This window comes from Aristolochia californica, unplaced genomic scaffold (assembly GCF_029961685.1).
Source record: "Aristolochia californica isolate CCGP_79_NKW_82.1479 unplaced genomic scaffold, dmAriCali1.0.hap1 SCAF_15, whole genome shotgun sequence".
Taxonomy (NCBI): Eukaryota; Viridiplantae; Streptophyta; class Magnoliopsida; order Piperales; family Aristolochiaceae; genus Aristolochia; species Aristolochia californica.
In genome coordinates this window covers 23,763,102-23,784,911 of record NW_027181826.1, presented here as the reverse complement: position 1 = coordinate 23,784,911, position 21,810 = coordinate 23,763,102, and the positions used below count along the sequence as shown (strand labels likewise).

Here is a 21,810-nt window from a genome sequence, read left to right as displayed (position 1 = left end):
AATAAATATTTATATTTCTCTTTACTCATGATTTGGTGGGGGTATTTATAGCTTTCCCAACTCAAATTAGCCGTTATTTGCCCGTTGACAAAAAATAGTAAGAACTTCTAGGTAAGGGTTGATTGTTGTCAAGGGTATAGGTTTTGGTGATTAACCTAATAGTCATTACAATGTGGGTAGACTATGGGTAGACGGTGGGTAATGGGTTGTTTTATATACTATATCTTTGTTCTATTACCCAGTTCACTAGAATAGATAAAAACATATTCCATTTTTAATTTTTTACCTAATGGTTAAATGGATAATTTTATATATTATTTAAAAATAAGATAAATATGACAACAAAATAATTAAAAATAAAAGATTAAATAAAACGATGACATTTCTTAAGTTTCTTTTAAAACTCTTCCATTTCCTATTTTTTTTACCTAACAGGTAAAGAAAATAAGTAAATACATAATTTAATATATTAAATTAAAACCATATAAATATGATAATAAATAAAAAAATATTTTAAAATTTAAAGAAAAGTTTAACATTCCATAAGATTCATAAAAAAAAACTATAAAAGATAATATAACTATAAAACTAATAAAATATTTAAAAAAATATTGTGCGACACCCACAACACGATATGTATGTTTCAATATGAGTACTCTCTCTATTCTTCTAAGATAGGTATGTTTAATATAGAACCCGAATAATTAAGTATGAAAAAATAAATTATCCATATCCTTTTTGTTTATAAATAGGGTAAGCTGTTCTGAATTCATAGACAGGTAAAAAGTTTTCTTCTGTATCCTTCATAATTAAGCAAGTAAAATGGCCCTATGACATTATATCAAATAACTCGATTTGTTCCATAACAAAATGATTTTAAAAAATATTTTCTTATATTATTATGTTATTTAATGTACATGATTAAGTAATGTTTTAACATATATTACAAGGTTTTTTTAGAAAAATTATAAATTAATGAAGGATAAATGCGTAATATCAAAATAATGTAACGTCTGAGTAAGCTTATAAATAAGGAAGGATAAAAACGTAAAATCAAAAGAAATCAAAATCTTCCAAATATTCGGATGAGCAATTTATTTACCTAAAAGACGGCTCAAATAATGCAGATTGAAATGAATTCTTCAAATGTTTAAGGGTATAACAGTAACAATAGAATCAAATGAACAAAACCCTATATATCGATTTTGTTCCGTTTCATCTCCCGCTTCTTTCTTCTCCTATTTCTCGAATCGTCTAATCCAGCAATCCCTCCCTCAGCTTCCACTAGCGTGATCTCAATCAAGGGCGTCTTCTGCAGTTCCTACTTCAGTTCAGTACATGTTGGCATCGTCTTCGTTTATCAACAACACTGCCGTTGCCTTCATTCACGGGCTTATCGTTTCTTATGCTCACTATATGCCAGTCTTGAAGTTTGGATTGGTGAAAAATATTGAAGAACAAACGCCGAAAACTAAGGTTAGAGATTCTATACAGTATATATTACTGTTAGGAATCTTTAAATTTTATTTTAATTATTTTAAGTTTTTTTCTGTTATTTGAAATTTGTAATTCATCGATATCTCTCTATGGATGCCATTTTTAGTTATATATATATATTTTTTTATTTTCTCTGTTTTTGGCCTGAAGTGGAGCGTAGCGGGTTCGGCATTTGCAAAATGCTCCCCAAACCTGCGCCGCCCTTATCCTTAGGCGAGGGGTTCAGAATTTTGTTTGAGCGAACTTGGCATGTTGAGTAATTGATCTGAAGGCTTAAACTCGTATATGTTTGCTTAGTATAGGGCGGCGACAACCATTCCAGGTCTGTTATCGTGTAATGCAATAAAACTGATACTTAAAAAGGAACGAACGAGAATCAAAATCTCGAAGCTCGACGTCTCCCTTTCAGCAAAGAAGCAAAAAATGGGGAGGCGACAGAAGAAGGGAACGGGTCTCCAAGAAAAAAGTCCAAGTGCCTCTGAAACTGTACGTATTCAAATCTATAAACGCCTGGAAGAGTTCCGTGCAAGTGATGCTGAAGGTTGGACACTCTTCTCTTTTATCTTATTCTTTCGCTTTCAACATAGTTCATCAGGCTTTTAATGTTAAATATGTACCTGCATTATGTCATTCCTTTTCTTCTTCATCTTCTCCTTCTTCTTCTCTCTCTTTATCTCTCTTTTCTCACGTTCTACTAATGTTCCTTGTAGGTTGGTATAGAAGTAGACGTTGTCTCCTCTGTTGGTTTCTGTGTTCTTGTTTCAATTTTTGTCTGTAATATCGTTCTATATTGTTTTATTGTAATGCTGCTTTTCTCTTTCATCATATTTAGGATTTTCATTTCGCTGTTTTAAGTATTTTATAGAGGTGGTTTGTGGGGAAGTGATAAATATTTAAAAATCTGTCCGACTTTTGGCTACTTGGATTTCTTCTTGAGATTATTGCTAACCTAGGTTAATTAAGTGTTCAATGCCTTTGAATGCTTCACTGTGGTTATTCTTCATTCAAAGTTAAGTTTTTTCTTTTCGAAAATTTCTCTTCATGGTAAGTTAATAATTAAAACTAAATTACTTTCTCATATGGAGGTTATTTAATTTTCAGGAGGCAAGCTGTAAAAGTTTCTTTAGAACAAGATTTATGGACCTGTGGACTTTTTGGTTATTAAGTTAAAAGCTTTAAAACCATGGAAACACACCAGATGGATAACATCTTTAGCAATACTTCAAATTTCTGCAACTTTATTTCTATGTTCAAGGGATGTATATTGACTTTATAGGGTATCAGTAGTGATGTCAGAGTGCATGAAACGTTTAGAAGATTCTTGTTCATAATTAATATGCAACTTGGATTGGCTAAAAGAGTGAAGTTCCTGGCTCCTAAAGTTCACTGAAGACATATATGAATATGGATCCTCGCTTATTACCGGTATAATCACCATTATTATGATCTTGGAAGAATCCATTGAATTTCTTTCATATTTTCTGCATCAAATTTGGAGTAGATCATTTGTTATTATTTGATTGTTATGTCCTGGACGAGAATTAATCTAAGATGCTCCAATCTTTGTGAAGAGTAAATTCTCTAATAATAGTTTTTAGAAAGATAAGTCATTTTTGTTATAGTTACTGATTACTGCTACATCAATGTAACTTAATTTTTACATTGGCTTGCAGTGCTCACTTTTGAATCCACATTAACTAATCCTGAGCGAGCTGTGGTGCATGAGGTATGCAAAAAGATGGGCATGGTGTCAAAAAGCTCAGGGTGAGTGTAAATTTGGTTACACCGATATCTCATCTAAGGTGCTCTAAAGTTATTTATTTTTCTGCCATTAAAATAATTTATACTGTCTACTGCTTTTATATGTCTTTTTTGTTCCAGGTACTTATATTTATGTTTATAAATTTTTTAATCTTGGCTTATCGGCAGGCATGGAAACAATAGGTGTGTTTCTGTTAATAAAAATAAAAAGAAGCTGGATCCACGGAGGAAAGAGAAGGAGGATATCAGTTGTTTAGCATTTTCTGAAGCATCAATGGAAGTTTTACGTGATTTATTTACTCGTTATCCTCCTGGTGATGGGGAACTTAGTGAGCAAACTCGTACTAATCTTAGTAAGAAAATTGGTAAAATATGTACTAAGAATGATAATTGCTTCTCTAAACCTTCTATGACAAAGGAGGAAATTGCAAAAAAAGTGGAATCACTTACCTCAAGACTGAGTAAGGATCCACAATTAAGACAGGTATTCTTCTTACCCTGTTTAATGTCAATTTTGGACTTGTTTCTTTGTTTGTATCTCTTGTACTTATAGTGTGCCTTAGCCCCAAAATCTTATGCTTTGTTAAGCTTTTTTTTCATTATGCAGAGATTTACTGAAGTATTGGTTTGTGTGTGCAGATTGCCCAAGAAAAATCTAAACTCCCCATAACATCCTTCAAGGATGTTATCACATCTGCTGCAGAATCTAACCAGGTATGTTTGTCAACAATATACATGTTACTTGTGGTCAACTTGAGTTCTTTCTTCCCTCCTTTATTCTTTGTATTTGGAATTCCCATTTTGTTGTTTCATGGCAGGTTCTTTTAGTATCTGGTGAGACTGGATGCGGGAAAACTACACAGGTAGCTAGTTCTATTTTTTTATAATGTGATAAAAATAAGTTATACGCTTTTGAAATTTTCTGTTATACCGGCAAAATTTATGTCATCACATGTTACTTGTATGCTGTGAAGTCTTTCTGGTTTTTAGTGCTCAAGAGTATTTAAAAGAAATATAGCAAAGTTTTCTCTTAAGGTTGAGGATGCCTACCTCCAACATGTATAACTTTCAAATTTGATGTGTTATAAATCCAGTTTGTGAATTTTAGAAGATATTGGACTTCATTTGAGAAATGTGTGCATATTTTTCTTTACAAATGCAACAGAAGCGTCCTTTTAGGGTCATGTGGATGTTGGCAGTTATGGATTTGAAGCACAATAGTGCATGCTAATTGATTTCTACTATACCTTATGCACTTTTCTATTGCACATACCTTCTGTACTTTTGGCAGACCTCAAATCCTGTGGTCAATTTAAAATGCCATTCAATTTTTTCTCTCTCCGCCATTAGGATCAGTTTATAAGTTTTAGCTTGATGTCTTTTTTCAAATTTTTATTTATTTTTCACATGCCAATAGTAAGTGTTTGTTGTTTGAACAACTTTCCAAAATGACATACTTCTTCACGCCTCCCATCTCTTTCTCTCTCCTTTTTTATTTTTTTTATTTTGGAATATTATGATAGATAGGTGTTACCTTAAATCACTTCAAGTCCTGCGGTCAATTTAAAATGCCAGTTAATTTCTTTTTATCTTCCTTACCTTTATAAGTTTGAAGCTCATGTTTGTTCTACCTCTTTCCCAATCAGCTTTTCTGGGATAGTATCATACTTAACTGTTACCTCAAATCATATAGTGAAATAAAGGTTGTCTGCAAGGGAAGTTCTGTATGTGAGAACTTAACCAGAACAAGCACACATACTATAATGGAACTATTAGACTCTTCTATAATGAGAAGGAAACGAGTAAATTGAACAATTGTAAGCACCGAAAGCAACAAAATTTATGTGTCAGTGTTTTAGAAAATTTTCTTAAGCTATGGTGCTTGAGTAACTCTTTCTTTTTATTCCTACTATTTATATGAAAGTATTTTATTGTAAATTCAAAGAGAAACCCAGAAATGCAAGGCCATTGAAAGTAAGGGGTCTACTTATGATTGACAGTCATTTCTCTCGTTTTATTAATACATCTTAAAAAAAAATGATTTACAGTCATTGTGGCATAGATATTTGAGGTACAAGTGGTTTGGTTGTGTTTTGACCAAGTTGTCCTGTGCTTTCTTTCTTCTATTCTTGTGTTTTCGCTCATACATACTGTACATGCACATCCACCTGTTTCATACATCTTGTTTAGCAGCACTGTTGTCTTTTTGTCTAAATTTTTTTGTTGTTCCAATCCAGGTCCCCCAATTTCTTCTAGATCACCTTTGGAGTAAAGGTGAAGTGTGTAAGATTGTTTGTACCCAGCCCCGAAGAATATCAGCAATATCAGGTTATTTCTTACAGTAATCCGCTTCAAATCATTGGTTAATTTCTTCCTACATTGCTTATGTATTTTGATATTTTATGAGCAGTTGCTGAGAGAATCTCATATGAAAGGGGAGAGAGTGTTGGAGACAGTGTTGGTTACAAAGTATGTTCTTGTTAAAAAATCTTTTCTTTTACAAATTTGGCTTCTTTCCAGTGCATGGATTTAGATTTTTTTTCTGAAATAAAATTGTCATTAATGAATATTTATATTATATTAATGGTCTTTGCAAATTGGGTTGAACTTGTTCAGATACGATTGGAATCTAAAGGTGGGAAGCAGTCGTCTATAATGTTTTGTACAAATGGTGTTCTTTTGAGAATGCTGATTGACATAGGTGGAGGTATTTCCAAGTCAAAAGCTGAAAATAAGTCATTGAAGGATATCAATTTTGGAATAACACACATCATTGTGGTAATTAGTTTACTTGAATATATGAACTTTAAACATCAGTTATGTGGCCTTTCAGACATGTGACGAGGTATTTCTTTAATCCGATGATACAGTTGTTGCTCTATGTTTTGTATTTGTTAATGAATTTATTATATATTACTATTATTATCATCATTGTTATTATTTTTATACTTATGATTGTTTATTTATATCATTAGCACTTTTTGTTTCCCTCAAATTAAATCTTGGTGCACTTAAAACATAATAGAAAAAGGAAGTTTGAAATTTAGAGGTGCTGTTGATAGTGAGAAATGTGGGGGTAAAATAGCTTTACAGAGAAGAGGTTAAGATGTGTTTTTGAATGGTAGGGGAAATCAAAATGTTAAGTGAGTATGCTATCCTCTATTTTATACAATAATTTATTCCGCTTGAAGCTAGGTTGCCCAACACTTATCTTTGTACCTTTAGATCTTGAATTCTGTAACTCTTCCCTGCACTCTTGTTCTGTCATAAGCCTCCAATAGTTTGTTAGTATGACATTTTTAAATTTACTTCCATTAATAACAAATTTTATGCATACTCTATATTAGAATTACTAGAGGGCCTGTTTAATAGAAATAAACTTTTTGATGAAATACTTGTGGACCATATTTTGGCTCTGGAGTTTTGCTTGCCCAAGTTAGGACCTATTATGAATTGTAATTTATAGGGGTGTGTAATTGCATCTAATCTCTCTTGTTTCAGTTAAATGTTATTTTTCCAGTTAAATGTTTTAACACTTAGTTGGAGATTACTCAATTGCGTACATCTAGTCCTCAAAATGTTAGAAAATGTAAGTAGCATACAGTTTTTATGTTCAAATAAGTTTTCATGGCTTTATCTACTAACAGTTGAAGCACATCAATGATCCCACAAGAGGTTCAACATAATAGATTGCTTTAAGTAAGATTGTAATGGCTACTAGATCTGTCATAAAGGGAATTGTGGTTCAGTTCTCTTTTTTTAAGGAGTGAATCTATCATAAAGGTTGAGATAGGTCATTGTTCTGGTTGATTTTGAATGTGATACAGGTCCATTTTCTGTGCATTATTTGAATAACTTTTCTACATGCATTGCAAAAATTTGTCTGCCTGGAGATTACTTGTGAACCAGTATCATGAACAAGTTTCATTACATGAAAAATGTCTTACTGTGGAAGATCAATCAACTCTATCATTGAGCATATCGGCAAGGTACTAACACCTGCATATATGAGTACATGATATTTGTATCCAACCTAGATAGTCCAGGTGGAGGATATCATTCATGGTGTTAATGAATAGGACAATTTTGTTTTCCTGATTAAATACATGCTATCATGAGTTTTAGACAGTAACACGTTAAAGGTCTGTCTCTAAGCCTTAACAGCGGCTAGCCAATACACCCAAAAGACCGATATGTTAGGTGCGGAAAGCTACTGCCTAAAAGAGTGGACAAAACCACTTTGACACCCACCCCACCTATTCTTGACCGCCTCCCACGGGATTCGAACGCGGGACGTGGCATGTCCAGCTCTGATACCATGTCAAGTGCCTAGCCAATACAACCGAAAAGGCCGACCTGTTAGGTGCGGAAAGCTACCGCCTACAAAAGTGGACGGAACCACTCTGACAAGCCTTTCATCTAATGCCAATCCATGTATAATACCATGAGTGAATTGGTGGCCTAGAATTGCTTGTCCATGCATCCTTAATCATATGACATGCATGCTTCCTTACTGTTGTTGGCTCCGAATATTTGTTAATCTCTGTTTGTCATATTTGTCTTTGTTCATTAGGATGAAATTCATGAGCGAGACCGTTTTGCAGATTTTATGCTCACTATTCTCAGGTATCCAAAAGTGGGTTTTTTTTTTTTTTTAAAGTAAGAAAAGTATGCTCACTACTCTTAATATTTGCGTATTAATCATGTAGATCAAAACTATGAGTTATTACTGCATCCTGCATAGCTTTTATAATCTGCATTAGGTATTTTAACTAAGAAAAATTATGTATAACTTTATCGTTTGACTTCGAGGACTAGCTGTAACTGTGTAATGCAAGCCCCTAATGCATTTGAAATTTTGATGTTCATTGGTGAACCCCAACCGTCTGTAGTTCAATCATTCTTTTTAGTTTGTCTTTTGTAATGGCTCTGAGACACATCTCTTCTCTTTGTTGTGGCTAGAACCTTCTATAGTTCAGTCCTTTTTAATTTCTCTTTCATATTGGCTCTGACACACATCTATTTGGTTTGTTGTGCCTGCCTGGCCCCTTTTCCTTCTTAATAAAATCTCTCGCTATTCAAAAAAACGAAAAGAATTTTTAAGGACGTGTTATTTTGATGTTCTTTGGTTTGTATTTAATTTGGCAGAAATGAGATGGTATAACATTGTCGAATATAAGTCAGACCTCTTGGGACCATTGAAAATCCATCAGTATTAAAAAAAAAGTGTTCTTATTTGAACCACTCTGTGATCTGGAGTAAGCGATATTGCTTATTTCTAATATTCAGCAGCAGCTTGATCAGACCAAGCCTTCGCAATTTCAGAATCCCCCTGTTGAACTCATTGGAGAGTTGTTCATGAGATTGTAGACATTGGTTCTTGTTTTGATTGTCCTTGGATCCATGTTCCCAGGGCTGCTAATGCTTTAGTTGATTGCCTAGGAGCCTCCCTCCAATCACTTGTTGTTAGGGGAGTGCTTCCTTCTTAGTTGTTCTTTGTTCTTGGTTTGCCTTGAATTAAATCCCCTTTTTTTTTAAAAAAAAAACAAAGATCCTAACATGAGTGATTCGGCAAATTTGGAATTCCTATGTTCATTCATGTGGTACTTCATCATACGAATCATCTAAGATCCATCTGTCTAGTCATCATCGTATACATCCTGAAAGTCGTATGCTTTAGAAGAAGCTTTTATGGTTTGAGAAGTTTTTTAATCAAAATGTCTATGAGCTTAAATATTGATGTGATTTAGGCATACCTTTGTTACTTTTTAGTTGATGACCTAGTTTGGGTTTGCTGCGGTACATGATTCATGTATTATGTGGGAATCTTCTGAGCACTGTTGCATACTCCTTACAATTAATATCATAAAATATGCATGCATGTTATTTATTTTATTTATCTATTTAGAATGGATATGGTTATTATGTCCCTTACATGATTTTGCTGATGAATGCTTGCTTCTCTGCTTATTTTATTGATTAATCATGTATATCATTCTTTTTTCTATGTACCTCATGTAATATTTTTTTATTGTGTTTGACCTTTCTGCAGAGACCTGCTACCTTCATGTCCTCATCTGCGACTGGTTAGATTCTGTACTTCTCTGTTGATTTTTTAATTAATCTGTTGTAGCTTTATTGACTGATGCATAAGGTAGTTGGAAGTTAGTTTTTTTTTTTGTATATAGAAGCAACTTTATTTTCCCATCAACAGATACTCATGAGCGCTACGCTCGATGCGGAGCGTTTCTCCCAATATTTTGGTGGCTGTCCAATCATTCGTGTTCCTGGTTTCACTTATCCAGTAATATTTTCCCCCTCAAATTAGTATCTTTCTGTTACTGTCCTTTTTGCCCAGTTACTGTGGACTTTTTTTCCCCTGAAGCATCTTCTTATTCTTCTTTTAGGTTAAAATATTTCACTTAGAAGATGTTCTTGCTATACTAAGTTCAGCAGAAGGCAACCATCTCAACCACAAGGATTTCTCTGGGCCCATGGAAGACACTGAGTTGAATGAAGATTACGGGACTGCATTGGATGACTCCATTGAACTGGCATGGTCCGGTGATGAGTTTGACCCCTTGCTTGAACTAGTTTCCACCAAGGCCACCTCAAAAATATTAAACTACCAACATTCTATAACTGGTGCTTCACCTTTGATGGCTTTCTCTAGAAAAGGTCGAGTTGGTGATGTTTGCATACTGCTGTCATATGGTGTAGATTGCTATTTACGTGCCAAAGATGGGAGTACTGCACTTGATTATGCACAGATTGCAAACCAAGATGGAGTTGTTGAGGTTCTGAAAAAACATATGGAGAGTAGTAACTCAGAGTCTGAGGAAAAACAACAATTGCTCGAGAAATATTTATCGAGCGTGAATCCAGAGCACATAGATACTATGCTTATTGAGAGACTCTTAAGGAAAATATGTCTTGACTCCAGTGAAGGAGCTATCCTTGTTTTTCTTCCAGGTTGGGATGATATAAACCAAACCCGTGAGAGATTACTTTGTTCACCATTTTTTAAGGATTCTTCTAAGTTTCTTATAATCTCCCTTCATTCTATGATTCCATCTGTGGAGCAGAAAAAGGTTTTTAGACGCCCTGGACCTGGGGTTCGAAAAATCATACTTTCAACTAATATTGCTGAGACAGCAGTTACCATTGATGACGTTATTTATGTTATAGACAGTGGAAGAATGAAAGAGAAAAGTTATGATCCTTATAACAATGTGTCCACACTCCATTCATCCTGGGTTTCAAAAGCTAGCGCAAGGCAAAGGGAGGGACGGGCTGGACGGTGTCAGCCGGGGATTTGTTACCATCTTTTTTCAAGAACTCGTGCAGCTTCTCTACCAGATTTCCAAATTCCTGAAATCAAGAGGATGCCAATCGAGGAACTCTGCTTGCAGGCAAGAATTTCCCTCAGTTGCTTTTTGAGAATAAACTTGTTAAAGTGTGAACTTTGCATCAATTTGGTATTGAACTCGCTATTAAGTTACTGAAACTTTGCTTCTGGCAAGTTTTAATTTGGGTTTTAAGTTCAATGTCTGTGCTTTTTGTTTCTTTTGTGCTTTACAGGTGAAACTACTTGACCCTGACTGCAAAATAGTTGACTACATCCAGAAGACTTTGGATCCCCCAGTACTTGAAACAATTAGAAATGGAATCATTGTTCTTCAAGACATTGGTGCATTAACACAAGATCAACAACTCACGGAACTTGGCGAGAAACTTGGCTCTCTCCCTGTCCATCCATTGATCAGCAAAATGCTACTTTTTGCTATTTTGATGAACTGCCTGGATCCTGCACTAACTCTAGCTTGTGCCTCAGATTATCGGGATCCCTTTCTTCTTCCCATGGCTCCTGATGAGAAGAAGAGAGCAGCTGCAGCCAAATCTGAATTAGCTTCATTATATGGGGGCAACAGTGACCAGCTAATTGTTATAGCTGCATATGAGTGTTGGAGACGTGCAAAAGATAAGGGCCTAGAGGCTCAATTTTGTTCACGATATTTTGTCTCTAAAACCACCATGAATATGTTGTTGGGTATGCGAAAACAGCTTCTGAATGAACTCCTCCGAAATGGGTTTATCCCTGAAGATCCGACTGGTTGCAGCTTGAATGCTCATGATCCAGGCATCCTTCATTCTGTTTTAGTTGCTGGTTTGTATCCAATGGTTGGAAGACTACTTCCACCATTTAAAAACAACAGAAGGGCAGTTGTGGAAACGGCAAGTGGTGCCAAGGTTCGATTGCATCCTCATTCTTCTAATTTCAAGCTGTCTTTTGCTAACTTTAGTTCACGCCCACTGATTGTATATGATGAGATTACACGTGGGGATGGAGGGATGTATATAAAGAACTGTACAGTGGTGGGACCATATCCATTACTGTTACTCGCAACAGAGATGGTGGTGGCCCCCGCAGATGATGATGGAGATGAGAGTGATGACGACGAAGATTCTGAAAGTGAGGAGGATGACGAAGTCGAGGAAGGAGCTTCAGCCTCTGAGCAACAAGAACGGATTATGTCTTCTGCTGATAATACTGTTGCTGTTGTGGCTGATCGATGGCTTAAATTCCGGGCTACAGCACTTGATGTGGCTCAGCTTTACTGCTTGAGGGAGAGGTTGTCAGCTGCCATTCTGTTCAAAGTAAGTCAGAGTCTAATTTTTATCTGTCCCCACCTGCTGACTTGACATCTTGATATGATATAAATTTTTTTATTTGAAAATTGTAAAATTTATTCAGAAGGAAAAACAAGATACAGGAGGGAAAGTGGAATACTATACAAAGAAATCAAGAAACTAAATTTACAACATGATGTTGATGGTCAGTCCTTTCTTTAGGGAGAGAATCAGCTGAGTAGTTAGCCGATCTTGGAACATGCTCCCAAGAAACCTGATTAGAAGCAACAAGATTTATAATATGAAGGAAATGGCAATCATATTGCTATTGGGGATCGCCCAAACCTTCCCCCCATGCAATAATCATTGCTGAATCTTCTTCATGATCAGAGGATGAGAAAAGTTATCAAAATATAGTAAGAGACCATCCTTTCGAAAAAAAAAAATCTGGCAACTTGCAAGCCACCCTTCTGCTTCAGTAGAGTCCATGATGGCAGTGGGGCCTTGGTAAGATAAAAGAAATCTACCTTTATGATTTCTAACTGCCTCACCAACATCCCCACTCCCAGGATTCCCTTTTGAAGAACCATTGAAAGTTAGCTTAAGAAAACCCAAAGGAGGAGTGTGTGTGGATGGGTGTCCATGGTTCAAGATGAGTTCACTTGGTCACAGGGCTGCACAGAGCAATGTTAGCCCAATTTTAATCCAAGGGCAAACCCTGTATAGTCCAATTGACATGATAAAAGTTGGCTCATATACCTGCTGTGCATTCAGATTAGAAAAAAATTAGTAGGTGTGGTGTTCAATATCATATCAATGAGAGAACATAGTGACGATTCCTTGCATATGTCTTGTTTATTTTCAGATTCTTGTTGCATTTAATGATGCTTAAATTATTGGAATTTTTAAGTTTTAAAACAAATTCGAAGTGGCACCACATAGATGGGAAATAATAAGAACCATCTGATATGATCTGGTGTGATCGATGGTATCTTAATTATGTGAGTGTAGAAGGGGGTTTGTGATAATAGTAGGACTTGGGAAATAGAGCAAGGCTGATAATTACATGACCTAAGTGATATGCTGCTGATGAGCTTGCTAAGAAGGCCGTAACACTTAAAAGGCTCAATATTTGGCAGGATTGAGCTGTTTTGCTTTTAACCGTTATTATTTGGCCTCCTCTTTGTGTTTTTGCTTTTTTGTGATGCTTTTTGCTCTTACTGCTTGTAGTTTGAGGCCCTTGGTAATTTCCCTTCCTTAATGAAACAATCTTTTCTGCTTTTCTAAAAAAACGACTTACATAGTTGAATTAAAATTACTGAGCAGAATGGGGAGGTGAAGTTTATGTTGGTAGTCCTAATAAGGCTGTTACTAGCTGTTGTTGATAATGATAGTGACTGTCAATTTTGTAATATTGCTTGATACAGCTTTAATGAACATGTGCGTACATGGTTGTGAACATGTAGCCTGTGTGATCAAACAGTGGCTTCCGTCATGAATTGGCAGAAATAATATGGATTAGGAAGTTACTAGCGAATCACTTGGTTATACAAATCAGGGAAGGCCAGTGATTCCATAACCTAAACATCTACTATAAACTCTGTCATGGTTACTGCATGTGCACGTGCTTAGTTTTCTATTGTCTTATTCAATCAATTTGTTTCCATTAAGATGTTCTGTGCCTTTTGATATGATTTCTTAACTGTGACGTGTACTAACAATAATCTGTCTGAACAATTTAAACAATTTCAAAGAGCATCCAGTTCATGAGACTTATTGTGGAACAATGTAGCCATTCAAGGTGTGTTTTGTTTCTACTTTTAGATCTGCTTGAGTTCTAGGTTGCTTGGGCTGTTCCCAAGTAGCTGTATAGAAATTTCAAGTTTCTGACTAGGAAGACTGCTTGATTGTGTTCTGTTTCTTCGCCATATGTTAATTAGGTAGAACTGTTTGGATTATCCATGTTTCTAGATTAAAAAACTGATGGGGACAAGAATTTTTAATTATTTAAGAAACTCTTTATTATTTATTATTGAAGAATATTTTACTAATCTTCTACTGCCACATTTCTCGAGAATCTCACTAAGGACTGCTGTCAGACTGGGACTGGACTGTCCAGTTGAATCGGGTTTAATTGGACCCAGTGTCTTTTCTGGGTCTGTGCGTCTGAAAAACTGGGGGAATGGGGAAACTTGGTTGACTCACTGAGTCATGTGATTCTAACTACCACCAAACATGACAACTTGTTGGGCCTTCCTCCTCACAGAATTGATGGGCCCAACGGAGGGACGGGGGATTGTGTCTGCCTTGCTTTATATTTTCTTTGCAGGCAGGCAAGGGGCCTTCGCCATTTCTGCAGTTGTGCAGAGCTCTGCATAGTGGTGGCTAGACAATAACTTGAAGAGGTGGAGCTCCCCTTCTTCCCGGCTTTGCTTGTACAGAGAGGATTGGCTTGCCCCCTACCTTAACTATTCTTAATTTGTTTAATTTTAATAAATAAAATTAGAAAATGATGTCAGCTGATGTTATGTCCAGTTGTTGAACTGGCTTTATGTGAATGGCCAGGGGGTCTGAGAACATTTCTTCTTAGTTCTTTCTTTATCTTTATGTTTCTTCATTGTCAATCTCTCCATCAATATTTTACTGTAATAACAATCCATGTTTACACTGTGCTGGTTAAGTGTCACTTTGTCACATACTAACGCATTGAAATCCATGTTTCAGGTGAAACACCCACGGAAAGATCTACCATCTGTTTTAGGTGCCTCCATTTATGCAATTATCTGTCTTCTTTCTTTTGATGGGGTTTCTGGAATTTCATCAGCACTGGAATCTGTTGAGTCGATAACGTCCAAGGTCAACGCTGCAGGAATAGGCAAGTCACCCAGAGGGAAATTTCAGCGACAGGACAATGTAAGTGGGTTTCTTAGATCACTTATGGCAGATGACAAAAGCAGTCATTATCATTCCCATTTTCGGAAGTCCCGGAACACTGAGTCTGCAGGCCACTCAAAATCTCCAGTGAGGAGAAACAAGGCCCCAGGGGTTCTGCCTCAAGGTTCAGGGGGTCCCTTGCTCACAAGTGGTGGTTCTTTTAAACGAAGACGTGGAATTGGAGCCAGGGAAAACTAATTACAGGTTGGATTTCTGCTGAAGTATGTGCTGGAACTGAGCATTCTGTGCTGAATCCCCCAACTTCTGAGACAGTTGTGCTGGGGTCAGGACTGCGCATTACTCTTACCCCAAGGCGTACTTGGCATGAAATGTTTGAATCTGCAAAGAGGCGGGGGTGGCAGCATCGAACAGGCTGGAAATGTATCAATATTAATTCCCAGTTCAGCTGGTCATGTATGTTCTTCAATAGAGAATATCTGTTGTTAACATGTAGTGTCCATTCTTGTTGTAATAGAAAGAAGAATCACGAAAGAAAAATCAAGATGTGCCGAATTGCTGAATCATGCTTTCCATAATCTAAAACTCTCTTGAAGTTTTCGCAATTTTGGGCTCCATCTGAGTCGTCCCTTAACAGAGTAGCAGAGTTTAGCCATTCACCTGGCAAAAAGGTTGTCCGACGACCGCCATGTTGGATTTTTCTTCTGCAGGTACTTCCTAGGCACTTAGGCCTTCTCATCCCTGCCTCATGCACTCGAATCTTCAAGCCTTGAGCCACCGGAAGGAGAGAGCTCGCCTCCCCCCCTCCGCCGGAGAAACTGAACGAAGCAATGAAAAGGCCACTCAGGCACAGGGAGGAGTACAAAGCTCTTTTTGGCTATGTGTAACTCAATACATGATTTTTAGACAAACAAATCTCCACAAGAAATTGTTACTAGATTTTAGCTCTAGGCATTTCTATTTAGATTAACAAGTTCTAGATGAACATTTTCACAATTTCATAAAAGAAAGGGAAAAATTACTCTTACTTGGAGAGATGCTTCTCCTTGAGAGATTCAAGCCACCTCCTCCTTTGTAGCACGTTGTGGAATGATCAAAGAGCTTGTATTAAGATGTATACAAAGATGACTGAAAAACATAAAAGGTATTTTAAAGATAAGACTTTCTTTCTTTCTCTCTAAAGCATTTTTTATGAGAAATTGTAAGATAAAGATTTGTGGTTTAAAGATTTGCCAATAAATGTTCGTGCCCTTCTTTATTGATGGTTCGGTGGGGGTATTTATAGCTTCCCTAACTTAAACTAACCATTATTTGTCTATTGACAAAAATCAGACCGTTGATTGATTGATGACTGGTAAATGATTGATCGATCAATATGTTATCATTGATTGAGAAACAAAAATTTATTTTTAAAATTTTTATTTAATTAAAAATTGATGACAAATCAATCTAGAGTTTGATTTGCATCGATTATCCAAAACTAAGAGAAAATCTTTTGATTGAATTGATTATTAAATCAAGTAATGGATTACATGAATCATTGAAATCTGAATTTCATTAACCAAACAATTTAACAAGTGGCCTAACTATTCATGCTTATCTTTCTAACGTATAAGCAATACATCTGGAAATGGTCCTTAGATTTGATGCAATAAGAAGACTTCCCGCAAGTACCAAAATTATCAAAAAATTTATTTATGTACGCCTTTTCCAGAAACTTGAGTTTGTCAAAGTTTCTGCTTAGAACCAATACTAGTTAAGAAGCCGTTTCAGATCTAATTTGATTCCTTTATAGCACTCAAATTGAGTTTCTGCTGTCGGAAAGGTTGTTCTTCACAGAAATCTGAACCAGAGCATTAGTTGTTTGTGCAAGCAGACTAAACTTAACTTAAAAAGAAAGGAGATGACCCAGTAGAATGCATGCAAATACGACCCTTTCAATCCAAACCAGATCAAACCTATGAATTAGTCATCCCTCGTTTCCATCTATAAAATGCCATCTCTCTCTTCTTCCTTTAATCACAACTTCATCTTCATTTTCTTCTCTGCACGGAGAGACTGAAAATGGCCAGAAATATCCTTGTTGCTGTCCTCCTCTGCTTAGCTTCATCTCTCACATTTGCATCCGATCCAAGTCCACTTCAAGATATCTGTGTTGCAGACCTCAATGGCACAGGTATTTCCTGAACACTTCTCTACTCTTACCTCTTATGCTCTTTACAAACACTTGCAGTGAGTTTTAAGAGCTAACTGAGTCGTTTGTTTTGGCAGTTGGAGTAAATGGGTTTGTCTGCAAGGACCCCAAGCTGGCCATGTCTGATGATTTCTTCTTTACTGGGCTCGACAAAGTGAGAGCCCCGACAAACGCTGTTGGTTCCACAGTGACAGCAGTGAATGTGAACCAGATTCCTGGTCTCAACACTCTAGGCATCTCCATGGTGAGGGTCGACTACGCACCATACGGCCAGAACCCTCCCCACACGCACCCACGAGCTACTGAGATTTTAACCGTCCTGGAGGGCTCGCTGTTCATCGGTTTTGTCACCTCTAATACTGAGAATCGCCTCATAAGCAAGGTGCTTCAGAAGGGTGATGTGTTCGTCTTCCCTGTCGGCCTCGTCCACTTCCAGTTCAATGTGGGGAACACTAACGCAGTCGCCATTGCAGCTTTGAGCAGCCAGAACCCTGGGGTGATTACCATCGCTGATGCTGTTTTTGGGTCAAACCCGAAGATTTCAGCTGATATTCTGGCTAGAGCTTTCCAGGTGGAGAAGAGAATTGTTGATCTTATTCAGTCCAAGTTCTAAATGGGAAGATAAATTTACTAGTATAGAACAAAGTGTTCCATTCATGGTTCTTTTTCTGCTAATATGGTAATAAAAGAAGTTTCTGATTGTTCATCATTCAAGTGTCTGACTCGGCCATTATATATCTCTACAAGATCTTCAAATTGAACTGTCAAATAGCCATGAATTCTTTCAATGGAGTTGGTATTCAGAAGCTCGAGTTCTATGATTTACTGCAAAGAATTAGGAAAATGGAAATCTTGACTCGTTAGGTTGTTGCTGACTGAAAATGGCCTTACGTCAACAAGAATGAGTGATTGATGAAAGTATGATACAAACTTATGATGTCAAGAAATGGGATCGAGCAGCTGCAAGGAAAATTAAAAATAATAATGTCAAATTGTTGCTTTCAAGATCCATATTGAAATAATTTTGATAAAAACAAACGTTTAAGTTACTAATATATGCATTTAAGTATGCCTTGCAACTTAAAAACCCTAGATATTACATCAAGTACTATTTGAGCTATTGTCACCTAAGTAGACACATAGGATTGGTCTTATTATTTGTACTTGAATTGTAATATCTACCTCTACAAGAGTCTTATATATTTGGGCTAAATTTCAAGCAAGTAACATTTGCATCATTTGTCAAGCCTTGGCAAGGCAAGACTATCAAGCCTCGACTATTGTTATGAATTGAGAGCAGTCAAGCCTAAGCTATTGTTATGAGCCCTAAGACCATGTAAAGGTAGATAATTCTTATGTGGGTGTTGGAAGATGGGCCCAATCCTACATGACCAAAGAAGGTACATAAGTCTAAGTGTGTGAAAGATGAGCCTAAACCCATATGAGTAAGGAAGACTTACACATAAGAGAGGTAGAAGATGGGCTCAAGCCCACAAACCGAGGATAAGACCCATAGGCCACGTAGTGATGGCATGATGGTAAATAAAGAACCACCCTCTGAGATTATCTGCCGCTGCTCCTCTCTCTACTCATTCCAACCGGTGGTCAGTAATGAGTTTAGGAAGAGACAATCATGGCCAGCTGAGTCCCCAGCTTATACTCCTGCTCAGAAGGATGCAGCAAAGAGAAGTAATATTTTCTTGTCTGCCGTCTAATCTTTTGTCTGCAAACAGTATACTTATTTGAAGAACTGAGCTGGATATATATCACTTTGCTTCTGTTGTTCTCTTCTGTCCTCTACTTTTGCGTCTTCACGCGGTATGTATTTGAAAAATCTAAGACGCTTTTGCTTGAGTAGAAGCCGTCTACTACTTGCAGGCGTATTGAATATAAAAAGCAAATCACTTGGCATGACCATTTCAAGAGTTGCTCTGCACTTCTCTTGACTTTCTTCCCACTCTTCTGTATAAATATCCATGCATAACTTGCTTCTTTTTCACCAAAGATATTCCATTAATTGTTTCATCTCCTTGTAGTTTGAGAAATCGAAGATGGCTGCCTCCACCCTTGTGCTTTTGCTTCTCCTCTCAGCTTCCTCTCTATGTTTTGCGTCTGAGCCCAGTCCTCTCCAGGACTTCTGTGTCGCCACCAAGACAGATGGTAATTTTCAAATTCATGGTTGATTTATGTTTTAACTTAGCAAAATAATTGATTGTATAAATCAAGGAAATTTGAATTAGAATAAAAAATTCTCTTCTTATCCTATAAATAGACATGTTCTTGATATTAGAATTCATCTTTGATTCAATAAAATCTCTCCCTCTCTCTTTCTGTCCGTGGATGAGGTTTTCAAGGCCAAACCACAAAAAAAATCTTTATTTTTCAAGCATTTAGTTTCATTTTTGCATAAACTATTTCAGGTAATGCTCCTCTCATTTCTTTGATTCTAATCAATTGATCATTTGTTTTGCTGGCAGCGTTGGTAAATGGGTTAGTCTGCAAGGACCCGAAGCTTGCCACAGCTGATGATTTCTCCTTCTCTGGACTTCACATACCTCGCAACATATCAAATGCAGTGGGATCCACCGTCGCCCCTGTCAATGTTGCACAGGTTGCAGGACTAAACACGCTAGGCATCTCCATGGTCAGGATAGACTATGCTCCCTACGGCCAGAATCCCCCCCATACTCACCCACGAGCCACAGAGATTTTAACAGTCCTGGAAGGCACTCTCTATGTCGGTTTTGTCACTTCCAACCCTGAAAATCGCCTCATCACCAAGCATCTCCAAAAGGGTGACGTCTTTTGTCTTCCCGGTTGGACTCATCCACTTCCAGTATAATGCAGGCCTCACTAAAGCAGTTGCCATAGCTGCTCTCAGCAGCCAGAATCCAGGAGTCATCACCATTGCTAATACCGTGTTTGGTTCGAATCCATCAATAGCTGAAGATGTTTTGGCCAAAGCCTTCCAAGTGGACAAGAAAGTGGTCAGTTACATCCAATCCAAATTCTAGGCGGACGACCATCAAAATGATTTGAGAACTCGTCGTTAGTAATTTGTAACAGTAGAAAGAGTCGTCATGGAAGAAGGATTTCTACAATTAGTGAGCATTTAACATATTTATCAAGCACCAAGAAACAACGTTATTGTGTGATCTGGATCCTTTATCGTGTGCGCCCATGAATGTTTCATTTCCTAAGTTTCTAAATTAAGAATTTTGGGTAAGTATTTAACATAATAAACCTATAGCTGCAAAAGCAATAGTCAGAAGTGTGACCAAGAGGCATGAATCAAGGAATTTTTGGGACAACGTAGCTACAAACAAGCACTACAAATAAAAATGAATATCAGTACGTACAAGTTGAAATTGTGCCTCTAAGGCTATGCAGATGATGAAGGTGGAGTTCATTTGACCTTCCAAATTCATTGTATATATTTTTGCTACATATTATACAGCTTGGCTACAGATATGTTTTGAATATCAAAAGTTTCCAAACCATTTCTCTAGGCTCAAAAAAGTAATCTAAGGTCTTAAAAAACCACCTCGTGCTTGGCAGACCAGGTTTAGTGATTTGTTTACTTAATTTTAGGTTTCAAACAAGTGAAGCAGATCCCTCCTTGTTTTATTACCACTCTTCTTCTAACCGATTATATATTTTTCATTATGCTGATGATACTATCCTTACAGGAAATAACATGTCACTCATTACCATTGATTTTCACTTTTCTTATATATATCAAAGGAACCCTTGACTATGGTATAGTCTTCTTGATACCTTCATCTTTCGACATTCTTGCCTTCTCAGATGCAGATTGGGGTGGTTGTGTTCTAACAAGGAGATCAACCAATGACTATGCTATTTTCTTAAGAAACAACCTAATTTCCTGGGCAGCCAAAAACCAACCTATGGTTTCTCGATCAACTATGGAAGCTGAATATAGGGTCATTGTTGTCAAAAAATCATATGTATTTTCAATCTTCATACACTGTACTGATTTACATAATTTATAGAAAAAAAAGAATACATAAATCCCAGGATTTCATCCTGAAATCTCTTGGAGGATAAATCAAAATCCTTTGATTACTCTTGGACGTCCTCTAATTTATCGGCATACAACTCTTGGTGACAGTCCCCCTCAAGTTGGTGCATATAGATCTTTGATGCCTAATTTGCCAAGTGAGTTGTAGAAGTTCTTGCCGCATACCACTTTTGTATGTCTGCCAACTGGTCTTCAGATTTAACAAACGGAAATTGAATTATCTTGGCCTCAAGGTTTTGCTTAATGAAGTGTCAATCTACTTCCACGTGTTTAGTCTGATCATGCTGAACTGATTATGCGAAATAGCAATAGCCGCCTTGCTATCATAGAATAAATTCATCTCATGGCTTGGGTCGAAACCAATATCGGTTAATAGTCTCCGAAGCCAGAGAAGCTCACAAAGACCCTTAACCATCCCACGAAACTCAACTTCATCACTTGATAATGCTACAACCTTTTGCTTCTTACTTCTCCATGTAACTAGTTTCCCTCTAACAAACGTAAAATAACCCGAGGTAGATCTTCTATCTGAAATATTCCCTACCCAATCATCATCTGTATAACCTTCAACCATTAGGTGGTTGTTTTCTAAACTCAAGTCCTTTCCCAAGGGAAGACTTTAGGTACCGAAGAATTTGATTCACAACATTCATATAATTTTCACTTGAACAATACATGAATTAGCTTACTACACATACTGTGTAGGCGATGTCAGGTTGTGTATGGGAGAGATAAATAAGTTTTCTAACCAACCTTTGGTACCTTCTTTTATCTGTAGGCACTTAGTTTGGGT

The 21,810-nt window shown here is 36.8% G+C and overlaps 2 protein-coding genes and 1 pseudogene across 3 annotated transcripts; all 3 read left to right on the top strand.

The window, feature by feature from the left end:
* Window positions 1-1,258: 1,258 nt before the first annotated feature.
* Window positions 1,259-15,417, top strand: LOC137952354 (DExH-box ATP-dependent RNA helicase DExH6-like). 2 transcript variants are annotated; one of them, XM_068799493.1, is made up of 15 exons: window positions 1,259-1,476; window positions 1,795-2,038; window positions 3,171-3,261; window positions 3,427-3,742; window positions 3,898-3,972; window positions 4,077-4,121; window positions 5,496-5,586; window positions 5,669-5,727; window positions 5,875-6,036; window positions 7,832-7,884; window positions 9,311-9,344; window positions 9,473-9,562; window positions 9,666-10,670; window positions 10,840-11,916; window positions 14,614-15,417. In XM_068799493.1, the coding sequence occupies exons 1-15, from the start codon at window positions 1,339-1,341 to the stop codon at window positions 15,019-15,021; spliced, it is 3,888 nt and encodes a 1,295-aa protein (XP_068655594.1). In that variant the 5' UTR covers window positions 1,259-1,338; the 3' UTR covers window positions 15,022-15,417. The 2 variants fall into 2 exon arrangements, with proteins under 2 accessions (XP_068655594.1, XP_068655595.1); XM_068799494.1 differs by having other exon boundaries at window positions 1,386-1,476; window positions 1,800-2,038.
* Window positions 15,418-16,842: 1,425 nt separating this feature from the next.
* On the top strand, window positions 16,843-17,588 carry LOC137952355 (germin-like protein 8-2). The gene is made up of 2 exons (XM_068799496.1): window positions 16,843-16,957; window positions 17,053-17,588. The coding sequence occupies exons 1-2, from the start codon at window positions 16,846-16,848 to the stop codon at window positions 17,586-17,588; spliced, it is 648 nt and encodes a 215-aa protein (XP_068655597.1). The 5' UTR covers window positions 16,843-16,845.
* A 1,438-nt stretch (window positions 17,589-19,026) lies between these two features.
* LOC137951407 (putative germin-like protein 2-1) lies at window positions 19,027-19,989 on the top strand (annotated as a pseudogene).
* Window positions 19,990-21,810: the final 1,821 nt, after the last annotated feature.

Bases quoted from the DNA above. Each gene is read 5' to 3' on its own strand.
- LOC137952354 (XM_068799493.1), top strand. From the start codon at position 1,339: ATGTTGGCATCGTCTTCGTTTATCAACAACACTGCCGTTGCCTTCATT. The intron at 5,587-5,668 runs GTTATTTCTTAC...TTTTATGAGCAG, and splicing joins AAGAATATCAGCAATATCAG to TTGCTGAGAGAATCTCATAT. The intron at 9,345-9,472 runs GTTAGATTCTGT...TCCCATCAACAG, and splicing joins CATGTCCTCATCTGCGACTG to ATACTCATGAGCGCTACGCT.
- LOC137952355 (XM_068799496.1), top strand. From the start codon at position 16,846: ATGGCCAGAAATATCCTTGTTGCTGTCCTCCTCTGCTTAGCTTCATCT. The intron at 16,958-17,052 runs GTATTTCCTGAA...TTGTTTTGGCAG, and splicing joins TGCAGACCTCAATGGCACAG to TTGGAGTAAATGGGTTTGTC.